Here is a 27387-nt window from a genome sequence, read left to right as displayed (position 1 = left end):
TAGCATATTAATCATAGTTTTAAAAATATTCTTGTTCTGATAATTCCCACATTCCTACCATATCTGACTCTGGTTCTGATGCTTATTCAGTCTCTTCAGACTGTGTTTTTTGCCTTTTAGAGTGCCTTGTAATTTTTGGTTGAAAAGCAAACCTGATGTAAAAGGAATAAAAGGAATCACTATAAATAGGCCTTTAGTAATGTAATAGTAAGGTGTTGGGAGATGGGAAGTGTTCTGTAGTCCTCAGTCTTTTGGTGAGCCTGTGCCCTTGAACTGTGAACTTCACCAGTGCTTCTTAGTTCTCTCCCAACCTTAGATAGGATATGGCTGGAGGGTGCTGGAGTTAGGTATTTCCCCTCTTCCAGGTAGGTTAGGCTCTGATCAAACTTCAGAAGGCTAAGCTCTGGTAAAAATAGTTTCTCCTGTGAACAAACCTTGGTAAGAACAGAATGCTCTGGCCTATTTCGAAATGGTTCCTTTACCCCTTCCCCTGCTGGAAGCTTGAGGGGATTTTTCTCAGATCTTCACTGTGAGAATCTGGTATGACTCTTGTAGGTAAAACTCAAAACAGTGTGGGGACCCCTCTGTGACTGCATCCCCTGGGAGTTTTTAACTCGCAAAGTTGTGCACACTGAGCCTCTAGCAACTCATCAATTACAGTTCAGGTTTTCCTACCTTGGCACTGGTTCCTGGGGAGGAACCAACAGGGGTTTCTGCTGTGTTAAGTTGTGATACTCTGTATCTGCCTGTCTCTCTCTCTCATTTTAGGGGCAGTTTGCCCTGGGACTTCACTTCTCTGACAGAAGAGAAGAGTTGTTTGTTTGTTTGATTTGTTAAGCTTTTTACTTGTTCGGATGAAGCAGCAACCTCTAAACCCCTAACGTGCCAGACCATACGTGGAAAGTTAGTTCATTTATTTTTATTGCCTATAGAGTATTCCATTATATAACCGTACAAAAATTACATATTAATTTTTTCATTGATGGACATTATATTAGTCTGGGCCTAATCAGGAGACAGAAACCACACAGTGATTTAAACAGGTGAAGTTGAATAGAATTATAAACTATGACAATAAAAGAAGACCAGAGCTGGTCCATAGCCGCTGAGCCATCAGCAAAGCAGCCCTCTGGAGCACAGCACGGCAGCCAGTATCCAGGCCTGCACAGAGAGTGGGAGGCATAGCACATATTATATCCCTCAGGAAAACATGGAAGACAAACCCTGGGGTGCAGGGAGTGGACCAGGCAAACAGGGAGTCAGGGCACTAGTGTGGGCATGCCTGGGGCATACAGTGTCCTTGCAGGGAGGGCTGTGGAAAGGTGATTACCAGGTCAGGTCAGTGATGCCAGGTTGAGAGCATGTGACTAGGTCAGAGCACCCCCGGCCTGTCCTCACTGCCACACTACTGAGCCACACTACTGACTGCAGGCGCAGTTGCTGGGACTGTACCCAGAGCCTCTTCCTTCTACAGTGTCCCTCCAGCACCCTCTACTGGGAAAGTTTAATATTATATTCACTATAAAGGAAGTACCTAAAGGCGTTCTCTCCTCTGTGGCAGAGCAGGTATTAAAGGATGAATTTGGAGTTGAGAGGTATTAAATTGGTAACTAGCACAGACATTTAGATTGTTTTCAATTTTTCACTGTTATGGTCAGTGTTGCAACAAACATCCTTCTTCATGTTCTTTTTGTATATATGTATAAAGACTGTCTAAAAATTATATGTAGGTGTGAACTTGCTGAGTCATATTTTCAAAATAAGATTAACAGGTCAGTGGTCATGCATGTTTATATGATGTTCGTTACATATCATCTGATTTTAATAGTATAATGGGACTAAAAGTGTGTCTTCTTTAAGCCTTCAGCCCCTATCATCCAGGGTCAAGAGCAATCCCCAGTAATCCACTCCTCTTTACTCCCTAACACTTGCAGCCTCCTCACCTCTTATCAGTCTTGAATCCACTAGGGCTAATTTCATTATCCCTTATCCCTGTCAGTGACCACAGGAACTCCCAGGTATTTGCCCCTTCTGTCTCCTACATTCCTAGCTGCTATAAATCTCTGAACATTCCCTGCTCTGACCCTTTTTCTCATCCCTCTCTGACTCTTGAAACTCTTCCAATGTACCTTCTGGAATTCATAGTCCATCAATCTTGTTCTAATGAAATCCTGGGGAAAAGGGAAGGGTTAGAACACTGACTGTCTGCAGCCCTCTGAAGTGTTAGCTCTTACTGCTCCCATGACCTCCTACCATTGGGCCTTCTCTTTTCATTATTCTCCCTCCTTCCTAATGCCCTAAAACTTTGAATCTTATGCCATTAAATTATATCACTCACTACCCATCACTGCAGCTGTAAATATCTTAGTTCTTGACTCACTATTGCTCTTCAGTTCTAACTCTTCTGTTATTCTTGATAGTTTCAATACACTTATGTTGAGGATCTTTTCAGTTCTTAGGACTTTCAGTTCTTTGAACTCCTGTCTTCCAGTGAGCTTCTTCTCCTCCATACTTCCTTGGTCACATATGCCCTATAGCTATACTTTAGACCCTGTCTCCATAACTTTAGTTTCATTCTTCTTGCTCTCCAAACACTAACCCAGTCTTTCTACCTTGTGCCATCTAGAAACCTCATCCCCCAAAAACCAGTCATTTGATTCCAGGACCTCTGATCCTTGGAACCCTTAAATATATTAAGTTTGGACTGCCTTTTAGACACTGGTATGGGCCAGTCAATATATTAGTCTTGATTTCAGGAGAGAGAAGTAGGGCTGGAGAGTGCCTGGAAGAAAACATGAGGAGCTAGCAGGATACCTACCCCATATTTTGGCCCAGTGGTATACAAAGGGGTGTGTGAAAGCAATCATTACTTGAGAGAGCTGCAAGGAGAGCTGTGTCCACAGGGGACAGTCAAGTTTCACCTAATTTGTAAAGGCTATACTAAATGTATGTCCAGGGTGCTTGGGAGTACAACAGTAGAGATATGCTGGCATTCAGAAGGCCAGTTAAGAGGGCCTGGCCATTGTCAAGATGTAAGGGAGTATTAGAAATGGAGAAAATATATGAATATGGGAAAGTTTATGAGATCAAATCAGCAGAGATTAGAACTGATTGTCTCCAGATTTCCTGTTTGGGTGATTAATGATACCCTTAACTTAAATAAGCAGTATTGAAGAGAAGAATATATTTAGCGAAAGGAGAAAGAAGATCCCAGAAACAAATCCATACATATATGGACACTTGATTTATGACAGAGGTGACACTGGGACAGTTGGATGTTCATATGGAGAAATTGACAGAATTAGCTCTTACTTCACAAAAATCAGTTCTAGGTAAACTGTAGTGTTTTTTTTTCAGCTTCAGTAAGGTATAATTGATAAATAAAATGGTAAGATATTTAAAGTATACACATGATGATTTCATATACGTGAATTGTAGATTTAAATGTGAAAGCCAAAACACTAAACTTTTAGAAGGTATGCAGTAGAATATCTTCATTTTTTTAAAAGGACATAAAGGGAATTGGAAACACATAAAGGGAATTTTTTGTAAAGGACATAAAGGGAAAAGGTAATACATTTGAATACATTAGAATTTTTAGTCACCGAAAGGTACCATGAAAAGGCAAGCCACAAAGTGAGAGAAGATAATTATGACACTTAAAATTGACAAAAGGCTTGGATTCAGAACATTTAAAGGACTCCAGCAAATCAATAAAATAAAAAGGTAGTATAATTGAAAAATGGCCAAGGGACTTGAACAGGCAGTTCACAGAAGCAATCCAAATGGCCAATAAGTACGTGAAAAGATACTTTAATCTCATTAGTAATTATGGAAATGCAAAATAAAATCACAATGAAATGCCATTATATTACTGTCAAACATGGCTTAAATTAAAATGACAGAACAAAGTGTAGATAAGTATATGAAACAGTGGGAACTCTTAAGCATCACTGGTGGAACTATAAATTGGTACATCCATTTTGCAAAAACAGTTTGGCATTTTTTTAAGTAAAGTTTAAAAATAGACAAACTAGAGCACAAAAGGTCACATATTGTATGATTCCATTTCTATGAAATGTCCAGGATAAGCAATTCCATAGGAACAGAAAGTAGATTAGTGGTTGCCAGAGTCTTGGGGGAGAGCAGAATCAGGAGTGACTATCAACAGGTACAGTTTCTTTTTTGAGTGATAAAAAATGTTGTGGAAGTAGATAGTGGTGATGGTTGCACAGCTTTGTGAATCTACTAAAACTGCTACACTGTGCACTTTAAAAGGGTGAATTTTATGATATGTGACTTATCTTTTTTTTTGGCCACTCCACGTGGCTTGTGGGATCTTAATTCCCCGAACAGGGATTGAACCCGGGCCCCCAGCAGTGGAAGTGCAGAGTCTAATCACTGGACCACTAGGGAATTCCCTACATATCAGTTTTTTAAATTGAGAAAAACTAAACTCATGTATTTAGAGCTGCATATTTAGTTGGTAAAGCTATAAGGAAAATGATTGCCATAAAAGTCAGGGTAATGTTTACCTTTAATGGGGATGGGGAGGGGTTTTGACTGGAAGTATTATGTAGAGGGATTTTGGAAGATGGCATTGTTAACCTGGATGGTATTGATACAGGTGCTTGCTATATAATTATATTACTTTATAACTAGCTAAACTGTATAAATGGAACAGCTAGTTCACGGTCAACTGACTGTCAACTGAAAAAAATGCACAACGTGAGAGTTGTGAGTTAAGTTTTATTTGGGGCGCAAAATGAAGACTATGGCCTTGGAGACAGCATTTCACATAGCTCCGAGAAACTTCTCCAAAGAGGTGGTGGGGAGGTCAGTGTATATGTGATTTTGTTAAAGGGTGAGTACATGCAATCAAGCACATATTTTTGCAGAAGGTTTCTGCTAGTCTTGTGAAGGTTACTGTTAGTTACGAGGAGCAGACGTCACCATGAAGGATTTTAGTGCTTTTCTAGGTACAAGTAGATGCAAGAATTGGGTTCATAAAATCTTCTCCTGAAAATATCTAACCATCTGAAAACCTGTTCTGCCAGTTTTTCCTAGAGCACAGAGTGCCTCATTCCCGATCTCCACCCTGAACTCCTTTCAGGGGGTGTTGATGGCCAGCAGCTGCATTGGCTAATTTGATCCTTGTAGAGGTAGACGGCAAGTGCCGGTATGTAGGTGACAGCTCCCAGTTGTTTGTTTATATGTTTTATTATAACTTGTTTTGCTGGGATGGATGATTACTTGTCTTTGACTATTTTTTCCAACTGCTAAACTGCTTGGTAAAGTTGAAAAAGCCTGCTTTCTGGGCTGCTGGATTTTCCATCAATTTTTTGTCCCGTTGAGCCATTTCTGGTTGTTTTTAAGGAAAAGTTCTTCTCAATGATGTGTTTTTGTTTTGTTTTGTTTTTTCTGGAGCCAGAACTGTGAATGTAATTCAGTAAGAAGGGTCAATTTAAATATTTTCTTCAAATGTTAACAGTCTAATATCTTGATCTTCCCTCAAAAGAAGACCAATTCAAATTATTGATTTTATTCTATCACAATCTTCATATTAGTAATTTTTTGGCTGTTTGGAAAAATAAATATTGGAGAAGTAGAGAAAACACAGTAAGGTAGCACAAACTTTTTAGGCCTTAGCACCTGTATAATAAACAATTTCTACAGTTTTTATCCCAGGTTCCTGGCACAGAGCTTCTAAAACCCTTGGAATTTCCTGAGTGATAGAGTGTCTTTGTTATGCCAATGAGGTAACTCAGGGTGGCCCCCTAGATAGCTTCAGGATGGTGGCTGGTCATCAGGAAAACCAACCATATGACTGGAAAGTTGGGACTTTGGTCCAGACCAACCTCATTGGGAGGGGAAGGAGCTGGAGATTGAGTTCAATTGTGTAGCCAGTAATTTAATCAATTATGCCTGTGTAGTGAAACTCCATTGAAAACTGTAGACACCAAAGCTCAGAGTAGAGCTTCCTGATTGGTGAACACAATTATGTGCTGGAAGGAGGACATACCCAGATTCCACAAGGAGAGGACACAGGAGTTCTGCATTCCTTCCCTGACTTCACCTGTGTACATCCTCTAAACTAAAACTGTAATAGTAAATATAATACTTTATGAGTTCTGTGAGTTGTTCTAGTGAATTATTGCAGCTGGGGGAAGGCAAGGAAGGCAAGGAAACCTCCAGATTTATAGTCAGTGGGTCAGAAGTACAGGCACCTCCCCCCTCCCAAGATTTATGGCTGGTATAGGAAGTGAGGCAGTCTCGTTAAGGACTTTGCCCTAAACCTGTTGGGTCTGTGCTGTGTGTGGTTGGTGTCAGAATGGAATTGCAGTACACCCAGTTAGTGTCAGAATAATACCTTTTTTGAAAAGTGTATTGGAGCCTGGCCAGTGGGAGGAATGCTTGTTATAATCTGTTTATTATTTCATCAGCTTCCAGGTGGTAGGAATCCATTGTTATTTACCCCTGAACCATAGGTGCTTTTTGCCAAAGATTACAATCACATACACAGAGATCTGTTTTGGACTATGTCCTGGCAACTACCCCCATAACTTGCAAGCCATTTCCTTTCTGTGATGTTGGCAGTATTTTGTATATAAGATGTTGAATTGTGAACTAACTCTAAAATGTTCTAACGAACAAATGTATAAACATTAATAACTGATAAATTAATAAGTACTTACTTCATTGACACTGGAATAAAGATGTACCATATGGTGCCCTTAATTCTGGTAAATGCCATCAGGGGTTCAAAAACAGGCAAGCAGGGACTTCTCTGGTGGTGCAGTGGTTAAGAATCCTCCTGCCAATGCAGGGGACACAGGTTTGAGCCCTGGTCCAGGAAAATCCCACATTCCACGGAGCAACTAAGCCCATGAGCCACAATTACTGAGCCTGCGCTCTAGAGCCCGCGAGCCACAACTACTGAGCCTGCGTGCCACAATTACTGAAGCCCGTGTGCCTAGAGCCCATGCTCCGCAACAAGATAAGCCACCACAATGAGAAGTCGGCGCCCCACAATGAAGAGGAGCCCCCGCTCGCTGCAACTAGAGAAAAGCCTGCACGCAGCAACAAAGACCCAATGCAGCCAAAAATAAAACAAACAAATAATAAATTTAAAAAAATAATAAGCAAGCAGAGGAGAAAGAGGACATAGTTTAAAACTCAGAAAAAGCCTTTGGTAGAGAAGGTGTTGCAAACTAATTCTGGGTGAATACGGTCTGACTTTGGCTTTATGGAGGTCTTAATCATCTATCATTTGACTTATTGAAGAAACCTCTTAATTCCTTTTCTCTTTCTACTGAGTCCAGTCTAAATTTTGAAGCTGGACATTTTTTGTGATATATCACTGTATACCTGTCATTCTACTGCTTAGAATTTTCAAATAGCAGCATTCATCAAAGTGGTTCTCTAAAGGTGATCCCCTTGGGTATGGAGGAAAATATAAAAACATTTACTTTTCTTTTTTTAAAAATAATTAATTAATTAATTAATTAATTTCTGGCTGCGTTGGGTCTTCATTGCTGTGCACAGGCTTTCTCTAGTTGCAGCGAGCCAGGGTTTCTCTTCATTGCGGTACAAGGGCTTCTCATTGTGGTGACCTCTCCTGTTGCAGAGCATGGCCTCTAGGCGCGTGTGCTTCAGTAGCTGTGGTGCATGGGCTCAGTAGTTGTGGCTCATGGACTCTAGAGCGCAGGCTCAGTAGTTGTGGCTCACAGGCTTAGTTGCCCCGCAGCATGTGGGATCTTCCTGGACCAGGGCTTGAACCCGTGTCCCCTGCATTGGCAGGAGGATTCTTAACCTCTGCACCACCAGAGACTGACTTTTACTTATTTTTTATCATGAAAAATGAGGATTAAATTAGGCTTTACTAGTACTTAGGTATAGATCAACACTGGCACCCTCATTAGATCCACTTATCAGACTGTGTCATAAATTTTATGTAGTATATCATGAACAAAGAGTGGTGTTCCACTGTACCACCTCGGTCACTCATTTCCCTTCAGCAGATTGCAACATATTGCAGCTTACAGGTGAATTTTTACAATATCTTATAGAACGGTGTGGAGGGACTTTGGGAAAGTTTGTATAAGAAGGAAATTTACTGGTTGTAATATTCTGACTAGGAGGTATTTGCTGGGTGAGGGGAGGCAAATGCTCCTATCCCTTCAGGGTGAAGGTGACATTTTAACAAAGAGTGAAAAAGTAGCAACAGTTTGAAAGCAGTTTGTGCCACAGAGAGAACATTTTGAAAATGGATGTTTTGAAATGTTCCCATCTATATGTGATTTTATTGACAAAAATGATGCCACCTATTGAAACAGGTAAATCTGCCACTTTTTAAAATACATTGGAAATAGAATATTTCTTATCTTCCAAATGAAAAGTTCAATAGATTTTGAACCTATTTCTTAAAAATTAAAAAAACATTATAGGGTCTTCCCTGGTGGCACAGTGGTTAAGAATCCGCCTGCCAACGCCAGGTACATGGGTTCCATCCCTGGTCCGGGAAGATTCCACATGCTGCGGAGCAGCTAAGCCCGTGCACCACAACTACTGAGCCCATGCCACAACTACTGAAGCCTGCGTACCCTAGAGCCTGCGCACTGCAACTACTGAGCCCATGCACTGCAACTCCTGAAGCCTGCGTGCTCTAGGGCCCGTGTTCCACAGCAAGAGAAGCCACCGCAGTGAGAAGCCCACACACCACAACGAAGAGTATTCCCCACTCACTGCAACTAGAGAAAGCCCACGTGCAGCAACGAAGACCCAACACAGCCATAAATAAATAAATAAATAAATAAATAAATAAATAAATAAATAAATAAATAAATAAATAAATAAATAAACAAACAAATAAATAAACTTTAAAAAAATTATTAAATATTTCCATTAGTTTCCAAGTAAAACTGCTTGACAACACAGAAGACAGAAGAAAGTTTTATCACCCTTTGAATAGAATTGAAATGATCTAATAAACAGAGCCAATAATGTACTACTTTCATTGGGAGCTACATGTCTGTGAGGTTTATTTTCCACCTATAATAAAATCAAACACAAAATCTAAATTTAAAAACCAAACTGCAAAAGACCTAAGATTTCTAAAAATATGAACCATCTTCAGTCACACTGCACTTTTTTTAAAACAAAAAATTGCATAACATGAATAAAATAAATTTTAATTTTAAAAATATTTGTTTTAAGGCATACATTTTGATAACTTTTGACATACTTATACATCTATGAAACTATCACCACCATCAAAATAGTGAATAAACAAGTGGGACCTAATGAAACGTAAAAGCTTTTGCACAGCAAAGATACCATAAACAAGACCAAAAGACAACCCTCAGAATGGGAGGAAATATTTGCAAATGAAGCAACTGACAAAGGATTAATCTCCAAAATTTACAAGCAACTCATGCAGCTCAATAACAAAAAAACAAACAACCCAATCCAAAAATGGGCAGAAGACCTACATAGACATTTCTCCAAAGAAGATATACAGATTGCCAACAAACACATGAAAGAATGCTCAACATCATTAGCATTAGAGAAATGCAAATCAAAACTATAATGAGATATCATCTCACACCGGTCAGAATGGCCATCATCCAAAAAAATCTAGAAATGATAAATGCTGGAGAGGGTGTGGACAAAAAGGAACACTCTTGCACTGCTGGTGGGAATGTAAATTGATACAGCCACTATGGAGAACAGTATGGAGGTTCCTTAAAAAACTACAAATAGAACTATCATACGACCCAGCAATCCCACTACTGGGCATATACCCTGAGAAAACCATAATTCAAAAAGACACATGCACCCCAATGTTCATTGCAGCTCTATTTACAATAGCCAGGTCATGGAAGCAACCTATGTGTCCATCAACAGATGAATGGACAAAGAAGATGTGGCACATATATACAATGGAATATTACTCAGCCATAAAAAGAAACGAAATTGAGTTATTTGTAGTGAAGTGGATGGACCTGGAGTCTGTCATACAGAGTGAAGTAAGTCAGAAGGATAAAAACAAATACCGTATGCTAACACATATACATGGAATCTAAGAAAAAAAATGTCATAAAGAGCCTAGGGGTAGGATGGGAATAAAACACAGACCTACTAGAGCATGGACTTGAGGATATGGGGAGGGGGAAGGGTAAGCTGTGGCGAAGCAAGAGAGTGGCATGGACATATATACACTACCAAACGTAGGGTGGATAGCTAGTGGGAAGCAGCCGCATGGCACAGGGAGATCAGCTAGGTGGTTTGTGACCACCTAGAGGGGTGGGATAGGGAGGGTGGGAGGGAGGGAGGCGCAAGAGGGAAGAGATATGGGAACATATGTATATGTATAACTGATTCACTTTGTTGTGAAGCAGAAACTAACACACCATTGTAAAGCAATTATATTCCAACAAAGATGTTAAAAAAAAATTGTGAATATATCCATCATGTCCAAAAGTTTCTGCAGTGTCCTTTTATAATTCCTTCCATCTCCACGCAACCACTGTTCTGCTTTCTGTCACTTATAGATTAATATGAATTTTGTAGAATTTTTATCTAAGTGGAATCACATAGTATGTATTCATTTTTTTGTCTGGCTTCTTGTCCTTTGCATTTCCATGTGAATTTTAAAAGCAGCTTATCCAAAAGGCAACTGGTGGGGGAGGTTGTGCATGAGTGAGGGCAGGGGATATATGGAAAAATCTCTGTACTTTTGGCTCAATTTTGCTGTGAACCTAAAACTGCTCTTTAAAATTGTCTTTTTTTTTTTTAAGGCAATTGGGATTTTGATTTTGATTATTCTAAACGTGTAGATCAGTTAGGGGAGAATTGACTTCTTAGTATTGACTCTTTTTACTCATGGGCTATTTCCCCATTTATTTAGGCTGTCTTTAATTTCTCTTAACACTGTTTTGTATAGCTCTTGTACATCTTTTGTCAGGTTTACCTCTTAAGTGTTCCATACTTTTAATGCAGTAAATGGTATTGCTTTTATTTTCAATTTCTGATTGTTGCTAATATATAGAAATATAGATTTTTGTATATTGATTTTATATCCTGTAGCCTTGCTAAACTTGCTTATTATAAGTAACTTTATTGTAGATTCTGTCAGATTTTCTACATAGACGATCATGTTGTCTATGAATAAATACAATTTTTTTTCTTCCTTTCTGATCTGGATGCTTTTTAAAATTTCTCTTTATTGCCTATTTCACTCACTAGATCCTCTGGTACAGTTTTGAATGGAAATAGTGAGCATGGACGTCCTTACCTTATTTTCGATCCTAGACCATTTTGTCTTCACCATTAAGGAAATGTTAGCTATGGGTTTGCCTTTTATCAATTTAAGAATGTTTCCTTGTATTCCTAGTTTTGAGAAAGTTTTTATGAAAAATGGTTGTTGGATTTTTGTCATATGCTTTTTCTGTGTCTAATGCAATGATATTACTGTTTTTCTTTTTTAGCCTATTATTATGGTGGGTTTTATTCATTGATTTTTCAGATTTTAAACCAACTTGTATAAACCCTACTTGACCATAATGTATTATCCTTTTAATATATTGTTGGATTTGATTTGTTGAAATATTGTTGAGAATGTACAATATATTCATCTTTGGCTGGTTTTAGTATTAAGAGTAATGGTAACTTCATACAATGAGTTGGGAAGGATTCCCTTCTCAGTTTTCTGGAAGAGTTTGTGTAGAATTGTTATTATTTCTTCCTTAAATGTTTGGTAGAATTCTCCAGTGAAGCCATCTTGGCCTGGAGTTTTCTTCGTGGGAGGGTTCTAAAGAATAAATTTAATTTCTTTAATAGATATAAGGCTATTCAGGTAATCTATTTCTGAATGAGCTTTGGTGGTTTGTATCTTTAATAAAAATTTCAATTTCATCTAAGTTGTCAAATTAATTGACATAAGCTTGTTCATAATATTGCCTGATTATTCTTCTGATATCTGTACATTCTGTAGGATGTCACCTCTTTCATTCCTGATGTCAGTATTTTGTGTCTTCTCTCTTTTTTTCCTGATCAATATGTATATAGTTTATTGATCTTAAAAGATCTGTATATGGTTTTGCTAATTTTCTCTATTGTTTTTCTTTGTTTTTTAATTGATTTCTTCAGTTATCTTTGTGCTTTCCTTTATTCTGGGTTTCATTTGCTCTTTTTCTAATTTCTTACCATAGAAGCTGAGGTCACTGAATTGAGTCATTCTTTTCTAATACAGGTATTTAGTGATATAATTTTCCCGCTATGGAATTGCTTTAACTGATATGATATGTTTTCATTTTTATTTAGTTTAAAATACTTTTCTAATTTCCCTTTTTGTTTCTACTTTGACCCACAAATTATTCAGAAGTGTGTTGTTTAGTTTCCAAATATTTGGAAATTTTCCAAAGGTCTTTCTGTTACTGATTTCTAATTAAATTTCATTGTGGTCAGAGAACATACTTTATATGTCTTGAATTCTTTTAAATTTATTGGATCTTGTTTTATGGACCAGAATATGATCTTTCTTAGTACATGTTCCATGTTCACTTGAAAAGAATGTATATTCTGCTGTTGTTTGGTATTTTTTCCTTAAGTGTTTGGTCAAATTTATCAGTGAAATATCTGAGACTGATCTTTTCTTTTTTGAATGATTATGAATATTGATACTTTCTTTAATAAGTTCTTTTTTTATCCAGTCTTACAATCTCTGTCTTTTAATTGGGGCTTTTAGACTATTTACATTTACTTACTATTGTTGTTGATATGGTTTGGTTTAAATCTGTCACCTTCCTATTTGTTTTCTAATTGTACCATCTGTGTTCTCTTCTTTGCTCTTTTGCTCTTTTATTTGGGGTTTAGTGTTTTTTATTCCATTTCATATCCTTTATTGGCTTGTGAGCTATAACTCTTTGTTATTTAGAGGTTGGATTAGCATTTATAGTATATATCGTTATGACCATACTAAACTACTTCACATGTAGCGTAAGAATAATACTATTTCATTTTCACCTCCCAGCCTTTATATTATTATCTTAAACCTTTTTACTTTCATATATGTTACAAACCTCACACCACCTTATTATTTTTGTTTAAACATTATTATTTTAAAAGACATTTAAATAATAAGAAAAAAATCTTACATATTTTCCCATGTAGCTAACTTTTCCAGTGCTCTTCATTCTTTTGTGTAGATCTATATTTCCTCCTGGTATTATTTTCCTTCTGCCTAAAGGAGATTTTAAAAATATTTCTTGTAGTGCAGTCTTCTGTTGAGGATTTCATTTGGCTTTTTTATCTGAAAATATCTATATTTCACCTTTGTTTTTTAAAAATATTTTCACTGGTGCAATGACTTCTGACACTAACTGCCCAAAATTAGGTGAGACTTCTCAGGTTATGGGCACAGTCCTCCGCAAAACTATCATTACAAAACAAAACAAAACAAACAAACAAAAAAAAAACAATCATTACTTTAGACATCCATGCTTGGTGATTCCCAGGCCACCCATAATTCTGACCAATTGGATACAAATTCAGGTGTTCCCACTACCTCCTCAGGTTTAATAATTTGCTAGAATGACTTACAGAACTCAGGAAAGCACTATACTTACAAATACAGTTTTATTATAGCAAAAAGGGTATATTACGAACCAGCCAGGGACTTCCCCGGTGATCCAGTGGTTAAGAATCCACCTTCCAATGCAGGGGACATGGATTTGATCCCTGGTCGGGGAACTAAGATCCCACATGCCATGGGGCAACTAAGCCAGCATGCTGTAGGGCCTGCTCACCACAACTGGAGAGCCCACCCACCACAACTACTGAGCCCGTGCACTCTGAAGCCCATGTGCCACAACTAGAGAGGCTGTGCACTACAACTACTGAGCCTGTGCACCACAACTAAGACCCAATGCAGCCAAATAAATAAATAAATAAATAAATAAAAGAATCAGCCAAAAAAAGAGACTTATAAGGTGAGATCTGGGAGGGTCCCACGTGTGAAGCTTCCAGTGCCTTCTCTCCATGAAGTCTAGATGCATCAATCCCCCAGCACGCTGATGTGTAACAGTATGCAGAGTATTACCAGGAAAGCTCATCAAAGCTTTGGTGTCCAGAGTGCTCACTGGGGTTTCATTATGTAGGTGTGATTGATTGATTCATTGGCTATGTGATTGAACTCAGTCTCTAGCGCTCCTCCATTCCCTGGAGGTCAGAGTAATATCAGATGGCTTAAAGCCCCAGCCCTCTAGTCACATGATTGATCATTTATTTGCATAAACTGTCTGGCCCCACCATAAATAACAAAGACACTTCCATCACTTGGGAAATTGCAAAGATTTAGAGGCACATTCCCAGGAACTGGGGACAAATGCCACCAGATTCTTTATTACACAATAACTGGTATAGAATTCTAGGTTGGTAGGATTTGGTTTTTTTCATTAATTTAAAGATGTTGTTCCATTGCCTTCATGCATTGTTTTCAGTGAGAAGTCTGCTATAATCCTTATCTTTGTTTCTCTGTATATAACATGTCTTTCTTACCCCCCTATCCACCTCCCAACTGCTTCTAAGATTTTTCTTTTTATCATGAGTTTTAAGCAATATGATTATAATGTGCTTTGGTATAGTTTTCTTCCTCTTTCTCTCAGGGTTCTTGGAGATTCTTAGATATGTGGGTTTATAGTGTTTTTTTCACCAAATTTGGAAAACTGTCAGCCATTATTTCTTCAAATATGTTTTCTGCTCCCCAACTCTATTCTCCTTTAAGGATTATTAGTCTGCTTGAAGTTGTATAACAGCTCAGTGATGTGCTGGTTTTGTTGTTGTTGTTGTTGTTGTTGTTGTTGTTTACAGCTTTTTTTCCTCTTATTGTTAGTTATTTCTGACATATGTGTGTTCTGTGAATCCCTAGCTTTACTGTGAGCACCTGGAAGATTCATGTTCTTCCTGATAACCATCACTGCACCTGGTCCTTGGAAGGCTGGTCATTGTTTGTAGGATACTCATGTCTGGCAATTTCCTTGAGGCTTTAGCTGGGTGGTTTTGGGAACCAACAAAGGGCATCTAGTTTTACATGTCATGGATCAAACTGAAGGTACTTTTTAATCTCTGAGATGACACTATTTAAAAAGAATAGGGATTTTTTTTTTTTTTTTTTTTTTTTTTTTGCGGTACACGGGCTTCTCACTGTTGTGGCCTCTCCCATTGAGGAGCACAGGCTCCGGACGCGCAGGCTCAGCGGCCATGGCTCACGGGCCCAGCCGCTCCGTGGCACGTGGGATCTTCCCGGACCGGGGCACAAAGCCGTGTCCCCTGCATCGGCAGGCGGATTCTCAACCACTGCGCCACCAGGGAAGCCTGGGATTTTTTTTTTTTTAAGACCTTGATAATTCTGAGGAGGCCTGATTCTTTTTAAGTCCTGCCTAAGGAAACAGTTGTTCCAAATCACTTTTCTCACACCCTGGTGGCATGTGCCAGCCAGGAGGTGGGATAGATTGTAGGAGATAGCCCTAGACACATGGGAAACCCAGAGTTGGTACTAGGTTGAGAGCATAAGGTTGTACACCTCATTGGGGATCCCTGTCAAGGGGATGAGTGGAAGCTGAAAATGCCTCTTCTTCACTAGTTCTCCTAAAGAGAGTGCCTTTATATAATTGATACAGAGGTGCTGCATAGGGTAGGGGGGCATTGTTTGAGAGGCTGGTTTTTCCAAGATCAGTACAGAAAGGCAAGTGCTATCCACACCTGCTGAATGGAGATAATGAGAAACACTTGGGTAGCTTCGTGGCACCTTGGAACAGTCATACCCTATACAGGAAATAAACTGCCCAAGAAAAAGCCAGGGCATGGTGAACTACCAGGTCCCTGGATAGCAGTTCCTCATAGCCAGTGTTGGTTCATAGAGGTGAGCACAGAAGTGGGGAGGTGGGCAGGGATTGGCAGAGTGGTTAGCACATCATAGAGTATGGTGCTTACTTCAACGTGATTTTTGGGTAGAGACATGTTGACAGTTCCTCCTAAATACCAGCCCCCAGCTGGAAGTTAGACCAAAGAAGTATGGCAGGCTTAGGTTTGAGAATTGTGGTCATAGCGCTAAGGTAAGCACACAATTTTGTTCAAAGCTTCTGAGCTATAAGTTTACAAGTTATAAGGAACATGTGAAAACTAATAAAGAGATAGAGATAATTCCTACACTGTGAAGGGGTTGGGCATGCTTTGCAGACTTGGGGGCCTTGTGTATGGACTGTTTAAGGAGCACTGCTCTCCTGAGAACTTCATTTTCGCTTAAGCACACATATTTCTTGGTTAGCCCCTTGGATGCAGTGTGCAGAGATACATGTGCAAGAGACTTTCGGGCCAGGAGTCCCGTTGCCCTCTGAGGAGTGTGAGCGTTTGGCTGTGCTATCTGTACTGAATGAGTTCAAGCCTTTGGAAAGTTGGGTTAACTTGAATAGGCAGATTGGAACCTGAGGTGTTCCAAGGAGGGCAGGTTGCTGCTAGATCTAAAACAGATGTCTGAGAAGCATAGATGGTTACAGGCAACTTGGGAACAAGGGAGAAACCTCTGGGTTGCCAATTTTTGCAAAGAGAGAATCACTAAACTAATGGTGGACTTGGAAAAATAACCATATAATGCTAATTGCCGATGCTAGGGGCTGATTTCTTCCCTGAAGGTTATTATCATCTCAACCCTCCTCGGAAGCAAACCTCACAGAGGATTTCTTTTACTTTCCTTGTCCACAGGTAACAGTCCTTTGGACAGCCCCCGGAATTTCTCTCCAAATGCACCTGCTCACTTTTCCTTTGTTCCTGCCCGTAGGTAAGTTGATAGAAAAACTCCTCTGTGACTAACGTGTGTGGCATTTGCATGAATATCAGTTAAATGTCAGCTTCCTCCTTTGAGGCACTGCCCTTCCAAGTGTGTTACCTTGGTCTACCAGCCATCAAAATTCCTTTCCTGCTTTCCTCACCCAGGTCATAAACATCTTGTTCAAGCTTTGCTTTCCAAACACCGTAGGTATTTGTGTTTGAATGTTCAAATAGGCAAGTAGATATTAGAAGTGAATTTATTTTATAATCTTAAGCACAAGTCCCTGGTTTCCTGAGGGTATGTTCGAAAACATTATACTCTTGACTGAAAGCTATCCTAGAGTGATTGATGAGAAAATGGGTTCTCCTCCCAGGAGGACCCAAAGTTATACTCTTATTCCTCTAACTCAGGTAGTTCCAGGGAACTAGAAGAGGCCATTTATGCCTCCCTCCTTGGGGATAAAGAAACTACCAGGTCTTCACTTATTCTCCCATGAATTTAGAAAGATTTGGTGTGTTGCAGAGCCATGATTGTATTCCTCACATTTCACTTATTTCTGGAAATGATATCAACTTATCCCTGGCCCATGGTAGCGATCCTGACAGTTCAGCCCATTGCCAGGGTATCACCTGGCCTCTGGAGAAGTACTGAGCTGATTAACATGAGTCAATCCATATACCAAGGCTTCTTCTTTTTTTTTTTTAAATACATTTATTTGTTTGTTTATTTTTGGCTGTGTTGGGTCTTCGTTGCTGCATGTGGGCTTTCTCTAGTTGCGGTGAGTGGGGGCTACTCTTCATTGTGGTGCATGGGCTTCTCATTGCAGTGGCTTCTCTTGTTGAGGAGCACAGGTTCTAGGCACACAGGCTTCAGTAGCTGTGGCACGCGGGCTCAGTAGTTGTGGCTCGTGGGCTCTGGAGCGCAGGCTCAGTAGTTGTGGCGCACAGGCTTAGCTGCTCCGCGCCATGTGGGATCTTCCCAGACCAGGGCTCAAACCCGTGTCCCCTGCATTGGCAGGCAGATTCTCAACCACTGCGCCACCAGGCAAGTCCCCCAAGACTTCTTATACAAATTATTTACTTTTCAGAACATCTCTAAAATTCTTTCTTGACAGCGTTCACGTTCTTTGACTTTATTTTTTATTTTTATTTTTAAAAATATTCTTGGTTAGAGTCAGTCTTTGGTATTAAGACCTCCAGAAAAATCATGGCTCCAGATTTGGAGCCTCTAATGGTTGGAGAATGATATATACACCTTGAGATCAGAGTAGTAGTAGTAGTCCTCAGACTACTTTTTTTAAAGAGATAACAGAAAAAGAACAGATTCCTAATTTAACAGCATTAACTCACTGATAAAATGGCAACCCAGAAGAAATCCACCCCCTTCCTCTCCAGGATTCTATGCAGCTGAAAAGGATGTGGACAGGTTGGGAGAAGTTTGATGGCTGACTTGGGTGCCCCCCTCCTGACCCAATTGCCTTATTCAAAGCAAGTATCGTCAGAGTTTGTTCCATGGACTCACCTTTCCTACCCTGTGTAACTTCGTTAGTTAACTAAGGATCCAGATAGGAACACTTACAGTATAGGTATATAATGGATGGATGCATTTGCTTTCCAGCCCAGCTGAAAGTCTAACTTATCTCAGACTTCCTGCCTTGATTGTGTTTGAACTCTAGCCTCAGATTAGGTGTGAGCTGGGACAGCAGGACCTGTGACCGTTCTCTGTAAATGGCATTGAGTCATTTCCCATTCATTCAATAAATATTTACTGAGTACCCAGTAAGCCCAGGCACATGCTGGGTACTTAGTTATATAGTGGGAACCAGACAGACAGAGCCCTAACTTTCTAGAAACTTAGTAGACTTAGTAGAGTCTGTGCACTTGTTGTTCCCTTTGAGGGAATGCTTTTCCCCAAGGTCTTCGCTTAGTTAACTCCTTCTTGTCTTTCATTTCTCATCTTAAATGTCAACTCCCCAGAGAGGCCTTCACTCACCATACAATATAAAGGAGCCCCTTCATCATTCTCCAGCAAACCATCCAGTTTTATTTTCAAACTAGTACTTTTCAAAGCCTGATACAATCACCCCTCGGTATCCAGAGGGGATTGGTTCCAGGACCCTGGTGGATACCAAAGTCTACAGATGTTTAAATCCCTTATATAAAATAGCATAGTATTTGCATATAATCTATGCACATCCTCTTGTATACTTTAAATCATCTCTAGATTACTTATAATACCTAATACAATGTAAATGCTATGTAAATAGTTTTAAATACAGTGTGAATAGTTCCTGGCACAGAGCACATTCAAGTTTGGCTTTGTGGAACTTTCTGGATTTTTTTTCCCCTGAATATTTTTGATTCACTGTTGGTTGAATCTACAGATGCAGAACCCATGGATAAGGAGGGCTGGCGGTAGTTTCTTATTTGTTTTCTGTTTCCTCTCAACCAGAATCAAATCACCTTTAATTGTGCTTTGATTAACATGCCTTAATATGTTGAAAATATGTCTGCTAGTATATAATAAGCACTCAGTCGGTGCTTATTGATTGAATGAGTGGTGGGGAAGAATAACGAACAAGCAAACAAACAAATATATAGCTATAACCTGTGATAAGCACCGTGAAGGGAAAGAACATGATGCTGCCTAAAAGAGTAGGCAGGGAATGAGGCTGGAGAGCCTGTACTGGGTGGTCATGTAAGGCCTCTCGGAAGGAGTGACTTTTAAGCCAACCTGAAGGATAAGAAGGAGCCTGCCATGTTGGGAGTGAGGATGCAGGTGTGTAGACCAATCCATGCAGAGGGAATAGCGTGTTCCATTGGTGTCCTGTGTCTGCATCATTCCCTGGGCTTTAGGAGTAGGATCAGCCGGGGGCTTTGGGACCTGGTATTACCACCGAGATCCACACAGGTCTGTGCTAGGTGGCCTGAAGTTTGAGTCATATGTGTGGAAGATAGAACCCCGAGCTGTCCCCTTACCAGACTAGTAGGAAAAGAAGCTAGGTATTGGTGGGGGAGGGGAGGAAGACTTCAACCCTGTGAAACAAGGTACTCAGGAATTGTGTTTCCTATCACTGAAGTTGGGCATGAGCTTTATAGCATCACATTAGTTTGGAATATCACACAAAAGGCAGATTTAATGAAACTCTAGGGATAGACCCATTAGTCACACAATCTCACCACTAACTTACACACATTCATAAACAAAAGGTTTGTCTCTGCCAAGCTAGACCAAATGCCAGGTGTCAAACAGAGCAGTCTCTCTGGTTCCCTTTGATTCTCACCTTAATGTATGTCTTTCCAATACAGCCATGGCCACAGAGCAGACAGGTAATAGGGGACGTGATGGGGAGAGGGGCTGGGAAACTGCTATGCATGGCCAGACAGTATGGTTTGTGGTTTTATGCTTGGTGAGAACTGGCTGTGATGAGTCTTCTCTGACTGTGGGTATGAACATTTGGCCTTTCATTTCTATCAAAGAGGCCCTAAGTGAGCCCCCTCTACCTGCTGGAACCAAGGCTCCGTGCTCATATGTTTAGAAGGCAGGATTTGCTAAATATTTAGTTCCAAGCTTCTGAGCGTAGGGACAGGTCACCCTCATTCCCACAACTTTCCTCAGTCACCCAGTGGGATGACCAGGCAGAGGAAATGGAGGCATCCTGTAGTGGCATTTCTGACTCTGGTGGTCCCTGCTCTTCAGTTTACAGAAAAATGGCTGCCATGCAGTTGGTTCCCATTTCTGTATGAAGGAGGAAAAATCACCTGTGGAGAAGTGTATCTGACAAGGGTTTGGGAAATGCCTCCCTGAGTTAGACTAGTCCCATCTCTGCTGAGCTCTGTTTTCCTGGAATTGACTTGCTTCCTTGTGTAGAGCTCTCAGGACCCAAAAGAGAGATCAGAGAGAATATCATGTTTGAGCAGCCTCCTGGACATTTCTTTGCCTCAGAGACTAGGTTCCAGCAGGACCGGCTGTCTGGGTGGCATGAAGTTTGAGTCATGTGCATGTGGCATGGAACCCACGGCTGTCCCCTTACAGAGCATAGTAGGAAAAGCTGCTTGGTATTGGTGGGGGTGGAGAGGAGTGCTTCCAAAAGAGAAGCCCTGGCAAGATTGATTCCTTTTTTTCCTTCTTCCTCTCCATGCCTCCCCGCACCCACCTTTAACTGTGGAGCCTGGAACAATTCATCCAGATCTCTGGGTCTTAATGTGTTCCCTGAAGATTGAGAGTATTGAACTTAACTTCTAAAGGTCCTCCATTGTTAACGTTCTTAGGTTCTGTGGGTCACATCAAAGAAGTTTTTCTATAACTTCAACCAGAGCAGGCTGTACCCCTAAGCTCCACAAGAAAGAACATTTGTGTTACAACACATCCTGTGGTCCAGGAAAGAATCATTTGTCCATGTTATAAAAGCTTCAAACCAGATACTTGCTTGATCTTTCTTCTCTAAAGCAAAGCAGATAACTGTGGTTCTCTGTGATGAGAGCTTCAGAGCACATCCTCTAAAGAGCAGCTGGAAGCCTGCCCCAAAGTCTCATATATGGCCAAGGCTATGCCACTTCACTCTTCTTTCATAAGGTTGCTGTCACTCTTTGGCAAACATTCTCAAAGATTGGATTTATGAGTCCTAATGGGTCCTGGGTAGCCTTTGACTATTTGCAATCTATTGATTCATAGTCAGACCCAGGTGATAGTTTCGCTTCTTCCTGGTTATCAACCCAGTGGCCTGGGGAACACCAAAAGACCCTTCACATGGAGCCTTCAAAAAAGGAACTTGCATTTCAGTGACAGTTCTCTCCTTGTGATGATGCCTTTAGCTGCAGTCCTCTGTCATTGCTTCTCTGTCATTGCTAAAAGTGAATAAGTTGAGAGTATAAAGATTTTTATTCCAAAACCATAGTATTGCATAACAGATATTCTTATTTAAAGTTATGGACTCCTTTATAGTCAGAGATGTCTGTCTTTGCAGTGGAAAACACACAACAGCAGGCCCCATGTAGGAAAGAAACATGAAAGCATGTGCTGGACTGAGCAGTACTGTTGTGAGATAAGAAAGAGCCTACCAATGAATCAAATGCCCCCAAAAATCTGATGAAAAGACAGGCAGGTCCTGGGCTCAGGGTAGGGTTCGGTAGAAACTGCCTAACATTCTTTTCTTGCATAGGACTGATGGACGGCGCTGGTCTTTGGCCTCTTTGCCTTCTTCAGGCTATGGAACCAACACTCCTAGCTCTACTGTCTCAGTAAGTAGCCAAATCTGTGGCCGTACCTCCTTCACCCTGAGGAAATACTTCCCTACAGGTATTGCTCCCTGTCCCTACAGTGTTGCAAAGTGGTTCTCAACTTTTTCTCCAAAGCCCATCTCAGAGAGGTTGCTTGGGATGAGGCTGAGAGGGACAGAGGTCTGGTGGCCCTTAACAGCCATAGTCAGATCCATTAAATGCCTTTGGAAAGAATTAACCAGCATGTTTCTGAGCGTCAGTTATTCTTAGTGGAGTCAGAAGAGGGCTTGAGGATGGACTTCTGCTTTGTCCACGAGGCCAGGCACAGGGCCTCCTAAGCATGGTTCCCTTGCTCCCCTATTTTATTTGTAGAACTGCAACCAAGAGCAGATAACACCCCCCTGTCATGTCACAAATGCCTGGTAGACCCTCCGCCAACTTTTTCACCTTTTCCTTTCAAAAAAGAAGGGAAGGATGAATGTGATTTAATATTCAAGTTTAATTGTATATCAGCAAAAAATATATATTGGGCCTGTCTCTAAAACTTCTAGTTATGTCTCTTTTAGAGAAGATTTTAGCCTAAAATACAACAAATGTCCTAACTGCCACTATGCACAATTGACCCTAAAATGAGTCTTCCTCATTGAGCAACATTTAATTGAAGCCAGGATGACAAGTTGGCAAACACGTTCTGTAAAGGGCACATATTTTAGGCTTAGTAGGCCACAGACTGATGACCCGTTTCTCCATGTCTTCCACCATTCTTCAGGTCTTCTCAGCTCAGTTTGTATTCATAAATCCCAAGCAGGTAAAAGAAGTTATCATTTCCTCCCTTGACCTAAATATTACTCTTAAAAAAATTTTTTTTATTATTATTTTTTTGGCCGCTCTGTGCTGCATGTGGGATCTTAGTTCCCCAACCAGGGATCGAACCTGTGCCCCCTGCAGTGAAAGTATGGAGTCTTAACTCCTGGACCACCAGGAAAGTCCTAAATTTTACTCTTAAATTAATCCAAAGATCTCACTGGTCTTTTGGCAGCTGTTTAGTTTCAGATCTTTCCCTACTAAATGTCCCTTCCCCATAATCCTTTACTCAAACAGGTGATTTTTGAGACCCAAAGTAAGAGTCATGTATTTATTATATATATATTCCTGTTCAATACGCTTTAATAGACTCAACCCATTGCTCCAGCTTATTTTATTGGAATACCTTAAAATACCAGTTTTGCTTCATGTTAGTTGCAGTTGGGTAAGAATACTTTTTGCAACTTCTATCCAAATCATTTATAAAAATGTGACCAAGACAGAGCCTCATGAAAATCTCCCACTAGCTGTTTACAACTTTATGTATTACAGGATTCCATGAGAGAAGTGTGCACTGTAAGTCAAAAAAAATTTGATTTCTCACTTGGTATTAAGGCTTATGTGTGGCAACAGAGTTTTCTTGGTGTGGTACTGCAGCTTTGAGTGTAAATGAATTTAGACATTTAACCCCAGATCCTTCATCAGTTGGTGAACAGAAATTGAGCCAATAGTGTTAGATTTGCTACTGCTGTAGCCAGTCTTGTCAGGTAAGGGCGGGAGTTCACTGATCCAGGTGCTGACCAGGGCTGCCACGGCAATGACTGCATTGGTGGGATGCCTGTAATAGCACAACTCACTCCCTCAAATGGTCTCTTGTGATTCTGGAATCTCAATCGTTGGGCCATGTTTAGAATTCTTAATTGTTTTCAGGTCAAGTCTAATCTTTGGGTTCTAGATCTAAAAATAATTTTCTTCCCTGCTGGATTTTCTTGCCCATTGGTGTCCCTAGAGCCTGGGCAAAGACTTCACAGCTGCAGCAAGGCCAGTTGCCCTCTGGGTAACAGCCTAAAGGAAACATTGCTGAGCCATCCTGGGGCTCTCCCAAGGTGTTGTAGAAGGGAAAACTTATGGGGATGTCATTTATAGGCTGGGCATACCTGAAACATTTCCTAATAAGCCAGGAAGTATGATTTATTAATTACTTGCCATTCTAATCAGCCAAAAGCTTCACTGAGGGCAAAGGGTCCACGTGGAAGAATCTGCTTTTTGCCACCTAAAGAGGCTCCCTAGGTAGTTGGGGAGCTGTCACACCTCATGAATGTCTGAGTCTGGCCCCCTGCAAGACTCATGAAGGACAATAGTATTTTGACTTCATCAGAACTGAGAGCTCTGAAGGATAGAGATGAACGGGATCATGCACAGTGGAGGCTCAGGGGAGCAAGGGGAAGCATGCTGGCTGTGGGCTGACTTCAGGTTTACGTTGACTGGGGAGCCACTGACCATTTTCAGTCCTTCTTCACTTCTAGACTGCCTTAGACATGTCTTTAATGCTCTTTTAAAATGTTGTCCCCTCTAGTCATCATGCTCCTCGCAGGAAAAGCTGCACCAGTTGCCCTTCCAGCCTACAGCCGATGAGCTGCACTTTCTGACGAAGCATTTCAGCACAGAGAGTGTACCCGATGAAGAAGGACGGCAGTCCCCGGCCCTGCGGCCCCGCTCCCGCAGCCTCAGGTGAGGGTGCTCTCCGCCCACTGCCCTGGTACCCATGGAATTCAGCTTGTTTGCACAGCCTAGGAGTCAACAGACTTATTCCATAAAGGGCAAGGTAGTAAATAATTCACACTTTGTAGGCCATATCATCTCTGGCAGCTACTTACTCTGCTATTGTGCAGAATCATCCACAGACATTATGTAAACTTTATTTATAAAAGCAGCCGGCGGGCCAGATTTGGTCTGCGGGCCGTAGTTTGCCAACCCCTGGCCTAGCACATAGGCACAGCTCAAATGAGTCAAGTGCAGTGAAGCTCAAGCCCTTTGGTATTGGGTACAGCTCAACTCACCATCACAAGAGGTGCCTGAAGATGCTGTCAAGGGGTCCCTCTTTTTCCCTTTGAAAGTAGTTGGCAGTAGAAATGTACTTCGGACTCCATTCAGTAAAAGGAGAGTAATAGTATCATCCATTCTGATGGTTACCTGGCTGTAGAATCCAGAGGCCCAGCATATATAAACTAGGCCAACTAAAAAAGTTGCTTCTGAGGACACTTGTGGCTGACTCGGGGAAGAAGCCCATTGCAGAAGCAGAACTAAATGCCCATCTAAATCTATCTCATTTCCCTGAATCACCTGGGCTCATCAAACCAAACAAACCTTAACAGCTGATTTATCTGTGTATTCCATAGGTTAAATCAGCTCTCCTCTTTGGCATTAGGTGGTAAATCTGTGCCAGAATTCCAGGTTAAGGGAGAGGGTGGAGAATAAAATGATCATGGCTTTAAATGATCAAGCTCAGATTTCCAGGGTCCCTGGGAAATAAGAAGTTGGTTAACATGTTCAGGGTGGGGGCCCAGAGGAGCAATGCCTTCCAGGAAGAATCCCCTCCGGTCATGTTGGCACTGCAAGTGCCAGTGAGCTGAGCCAGACCACAAAGACTGGTTCAAGTTCAGATTGGTGAGAATAATGACTGGGACTGCAGTGCAAAGGGTCAGACATACAACTGAGGGAGTGTGAAGTGTGGAGCCCAGTGTGTTTCTTTGTCTCATACAGAGGAACGTCTGAATCTTGGTGCTCTTCACACTCCACACAGACAGGGGCACCTTTTAGGCCATTTGAGACTGAGAGGAGTACAGTACCTCCGGGAAATCCCTGAGGATTACTCTTAAAAAGCTGGGTAATGTGCATTAATGTAGCAGGCAGACCATGGCCTACTGTAGGGAAGAAAGGCAGAAAAGAACGGTTCTGAACATAGCTCAGCTGGGATCACATGTCGGGCACCAAACTGGGCAGGACCCAAATAGCCATTCAGTTGTGTGGCTCAAACTCTGAAATCCTTTAAGAGGATGTAATCACACATGGGCCAAAGGGGAAGATTTAGATGACCCCCAGGTTTATAATTCACTATGTATGGGCTGGCTGGACTGGCCTCATTCATCCCCCAGGTGAGAGCTAAGTTAGCCCCATTGGATGCAGCTTGTTTAGAAAAGATACAGGTATACACTGTCTTCCTTTGGTTGTTTTGGTGGTGGTTTGATTTGATTTGATTCCTAGAACATGCTGGGGTATGCCCAACCCCACTGGCCAAAGCAAAGAAGACCCAGAGAGTCCTGTTGTGGAGGAGGTGATCCTAGAAGAACCACCAGTGGCCTCAAGAGTGGTCTCCTCCTGTCTAGGCCTTTTCAGGCCCTGGCAGAAGTCTTTGTGAAGGCCAGGCCTCTTACAGGAAGGTAGTCTAGCTCCAGATGGCACAATTTTGAGCTGAACAGTGCTGGCAGCTCCAGGAATAAAAAAGGCTCTGGAACTCAGCACTCCTTAAGGTGGGAGTGTGTGGGTGCTGCAGACAGTGGGTGGGCACGGGCTCTGGGGATGGGCATCTTTCTCCTTGAAGGTTCCCTGGCACTAAAGTAACACAGTTGTTTCCTTCTTATTTAGTCCTGGACGGTCACCAGTTTCCTTTGACAGTGAAATAATAATGATGAATCATGTGTACAAGGAAAGATTCCCCAAGGTAAGGATCCAGTTTAAAGGAGACTGGTAACGCCTCTGAGGGTGCCACCTCCAGCCAGCCCCAGTGGGAAGACTGGGGGTGGGGGAGTCGCCAGAGGCAATCCGGAAGGAGAGCAGGGAGGCACCAGGAGGAGTAGGACACAAGCATGAGGGCTTCCAGACTGCTGGAGAAGAGGAAGGCAGCAGAGGACTTTGAGTTTGGGAATCGTACTTGCAGAGCCTCTATTTCTCCACTCCCCAGAGAAAGGGGTATCCAGAGGGAAATGTCGAAAACATATCCCATTGTATATTAGTGGGAAGGAAAGAGCAGAGACCTTGTTTCTAACCGTGCACATCAGGATCCATGAGTCGGGGTCCCCCAGAAGGAGATTGGCCCCCTGAGAGCACCTTCATTTAATGCAGGTTTCTAAAGCAGCACTCCCATTACCAAGCACAAACAGAGCTACGCTGGAAATTTCCTCTAGCAAGAAGTTGGCCAGAGAGAGCAGTAAGGTGGGAGACAGCTCAGAGTTGCTATTCAGATTTGGACTTGTGTTTTCAAGCAGGGAAATGCTGAGGGAGGAAGGTAGGTTACTGTCCTGAGATGGTTGAGAAATGGTCTTCACAACTGCAGTTTGACTGTAAACCTCCTTGTATGTGGAACGAGGACCTTGTTTCCCATTTGCATTTCTTTTGAACACCACATACCTAAACACTCTGACCCGGCTTTCTGATGATAGGCCCTGTTCCTGCAGAACACAGCCAGTTCTGTCCGAGAGAGAATCAGGGCCTGACGGAGGCTCCCTCTCCATGACAACAGCGAGAATGGGGTCTTCA

The 27387-nt window shown here is 41.4% G+C and overlaps 1 protein-coding gene across 28 annotated transcripts in view; it reads left to right on the top strand.

Annotated features, from left to right (window-relative positions):
• The window catches only part of MAST2 (microtubule associated serine/threonine kinase 2), a 237250-nt gene that overhangs the window by 188589 nt on the left and 21274 nt on the right, over positions 1 to 27387 (top strand). For 19 of the 28 annotated variants that reach the window (XM_067008485.1, XM_067008595.1, XM_067008572.1 and 16 more), the window contains 5 exons: positions 16762 to 16837; positions 20137 to 20157; positions 21990 to 22068; positions 24428 to 24582; positions 26497 to 26572. In XM_067008485.1, coding sequence (XP_066864586.1) covers positions 16762 to 16837; positions 20137 to 20157; positions 21990 to 22068; positions 24428 to 24582; positions 26497 to 26572 — 407 coding nt within the window. The remainder of the gene's footprint in view (positions 1 to 16761; positions 16838 to 20136; positions 20158 to 21989; positions 22069 to 24427; positions 24583 to 26496; positions 26573 to 27387) is intronic. The other 9 variants (XM_067008539.1, XM_067008503.1, XM_059042639.2 and 6 more) reach the window with 1 other exon arrangement.

The sequence above is a fragment of the Kogia breviceps genome, chromosome 1, assembly GCF_026419965.1.
Source record: "Kogia breviceps isolate mKogBre1 chromosome 1, mKogBre1 haplotype 1, whole genome shotgun sequence".
NCBI lineage: Eukaryota > Metazoa > Chordata > Mammalia > Artiodactyla > Physeteridae > Kogia > Kogia breviceps.
The sequence above is the reverse complement of the archived record's forward strand: the minus strand, read 5'-3'. Positions and strand labels throughout refer to the sequence as shown.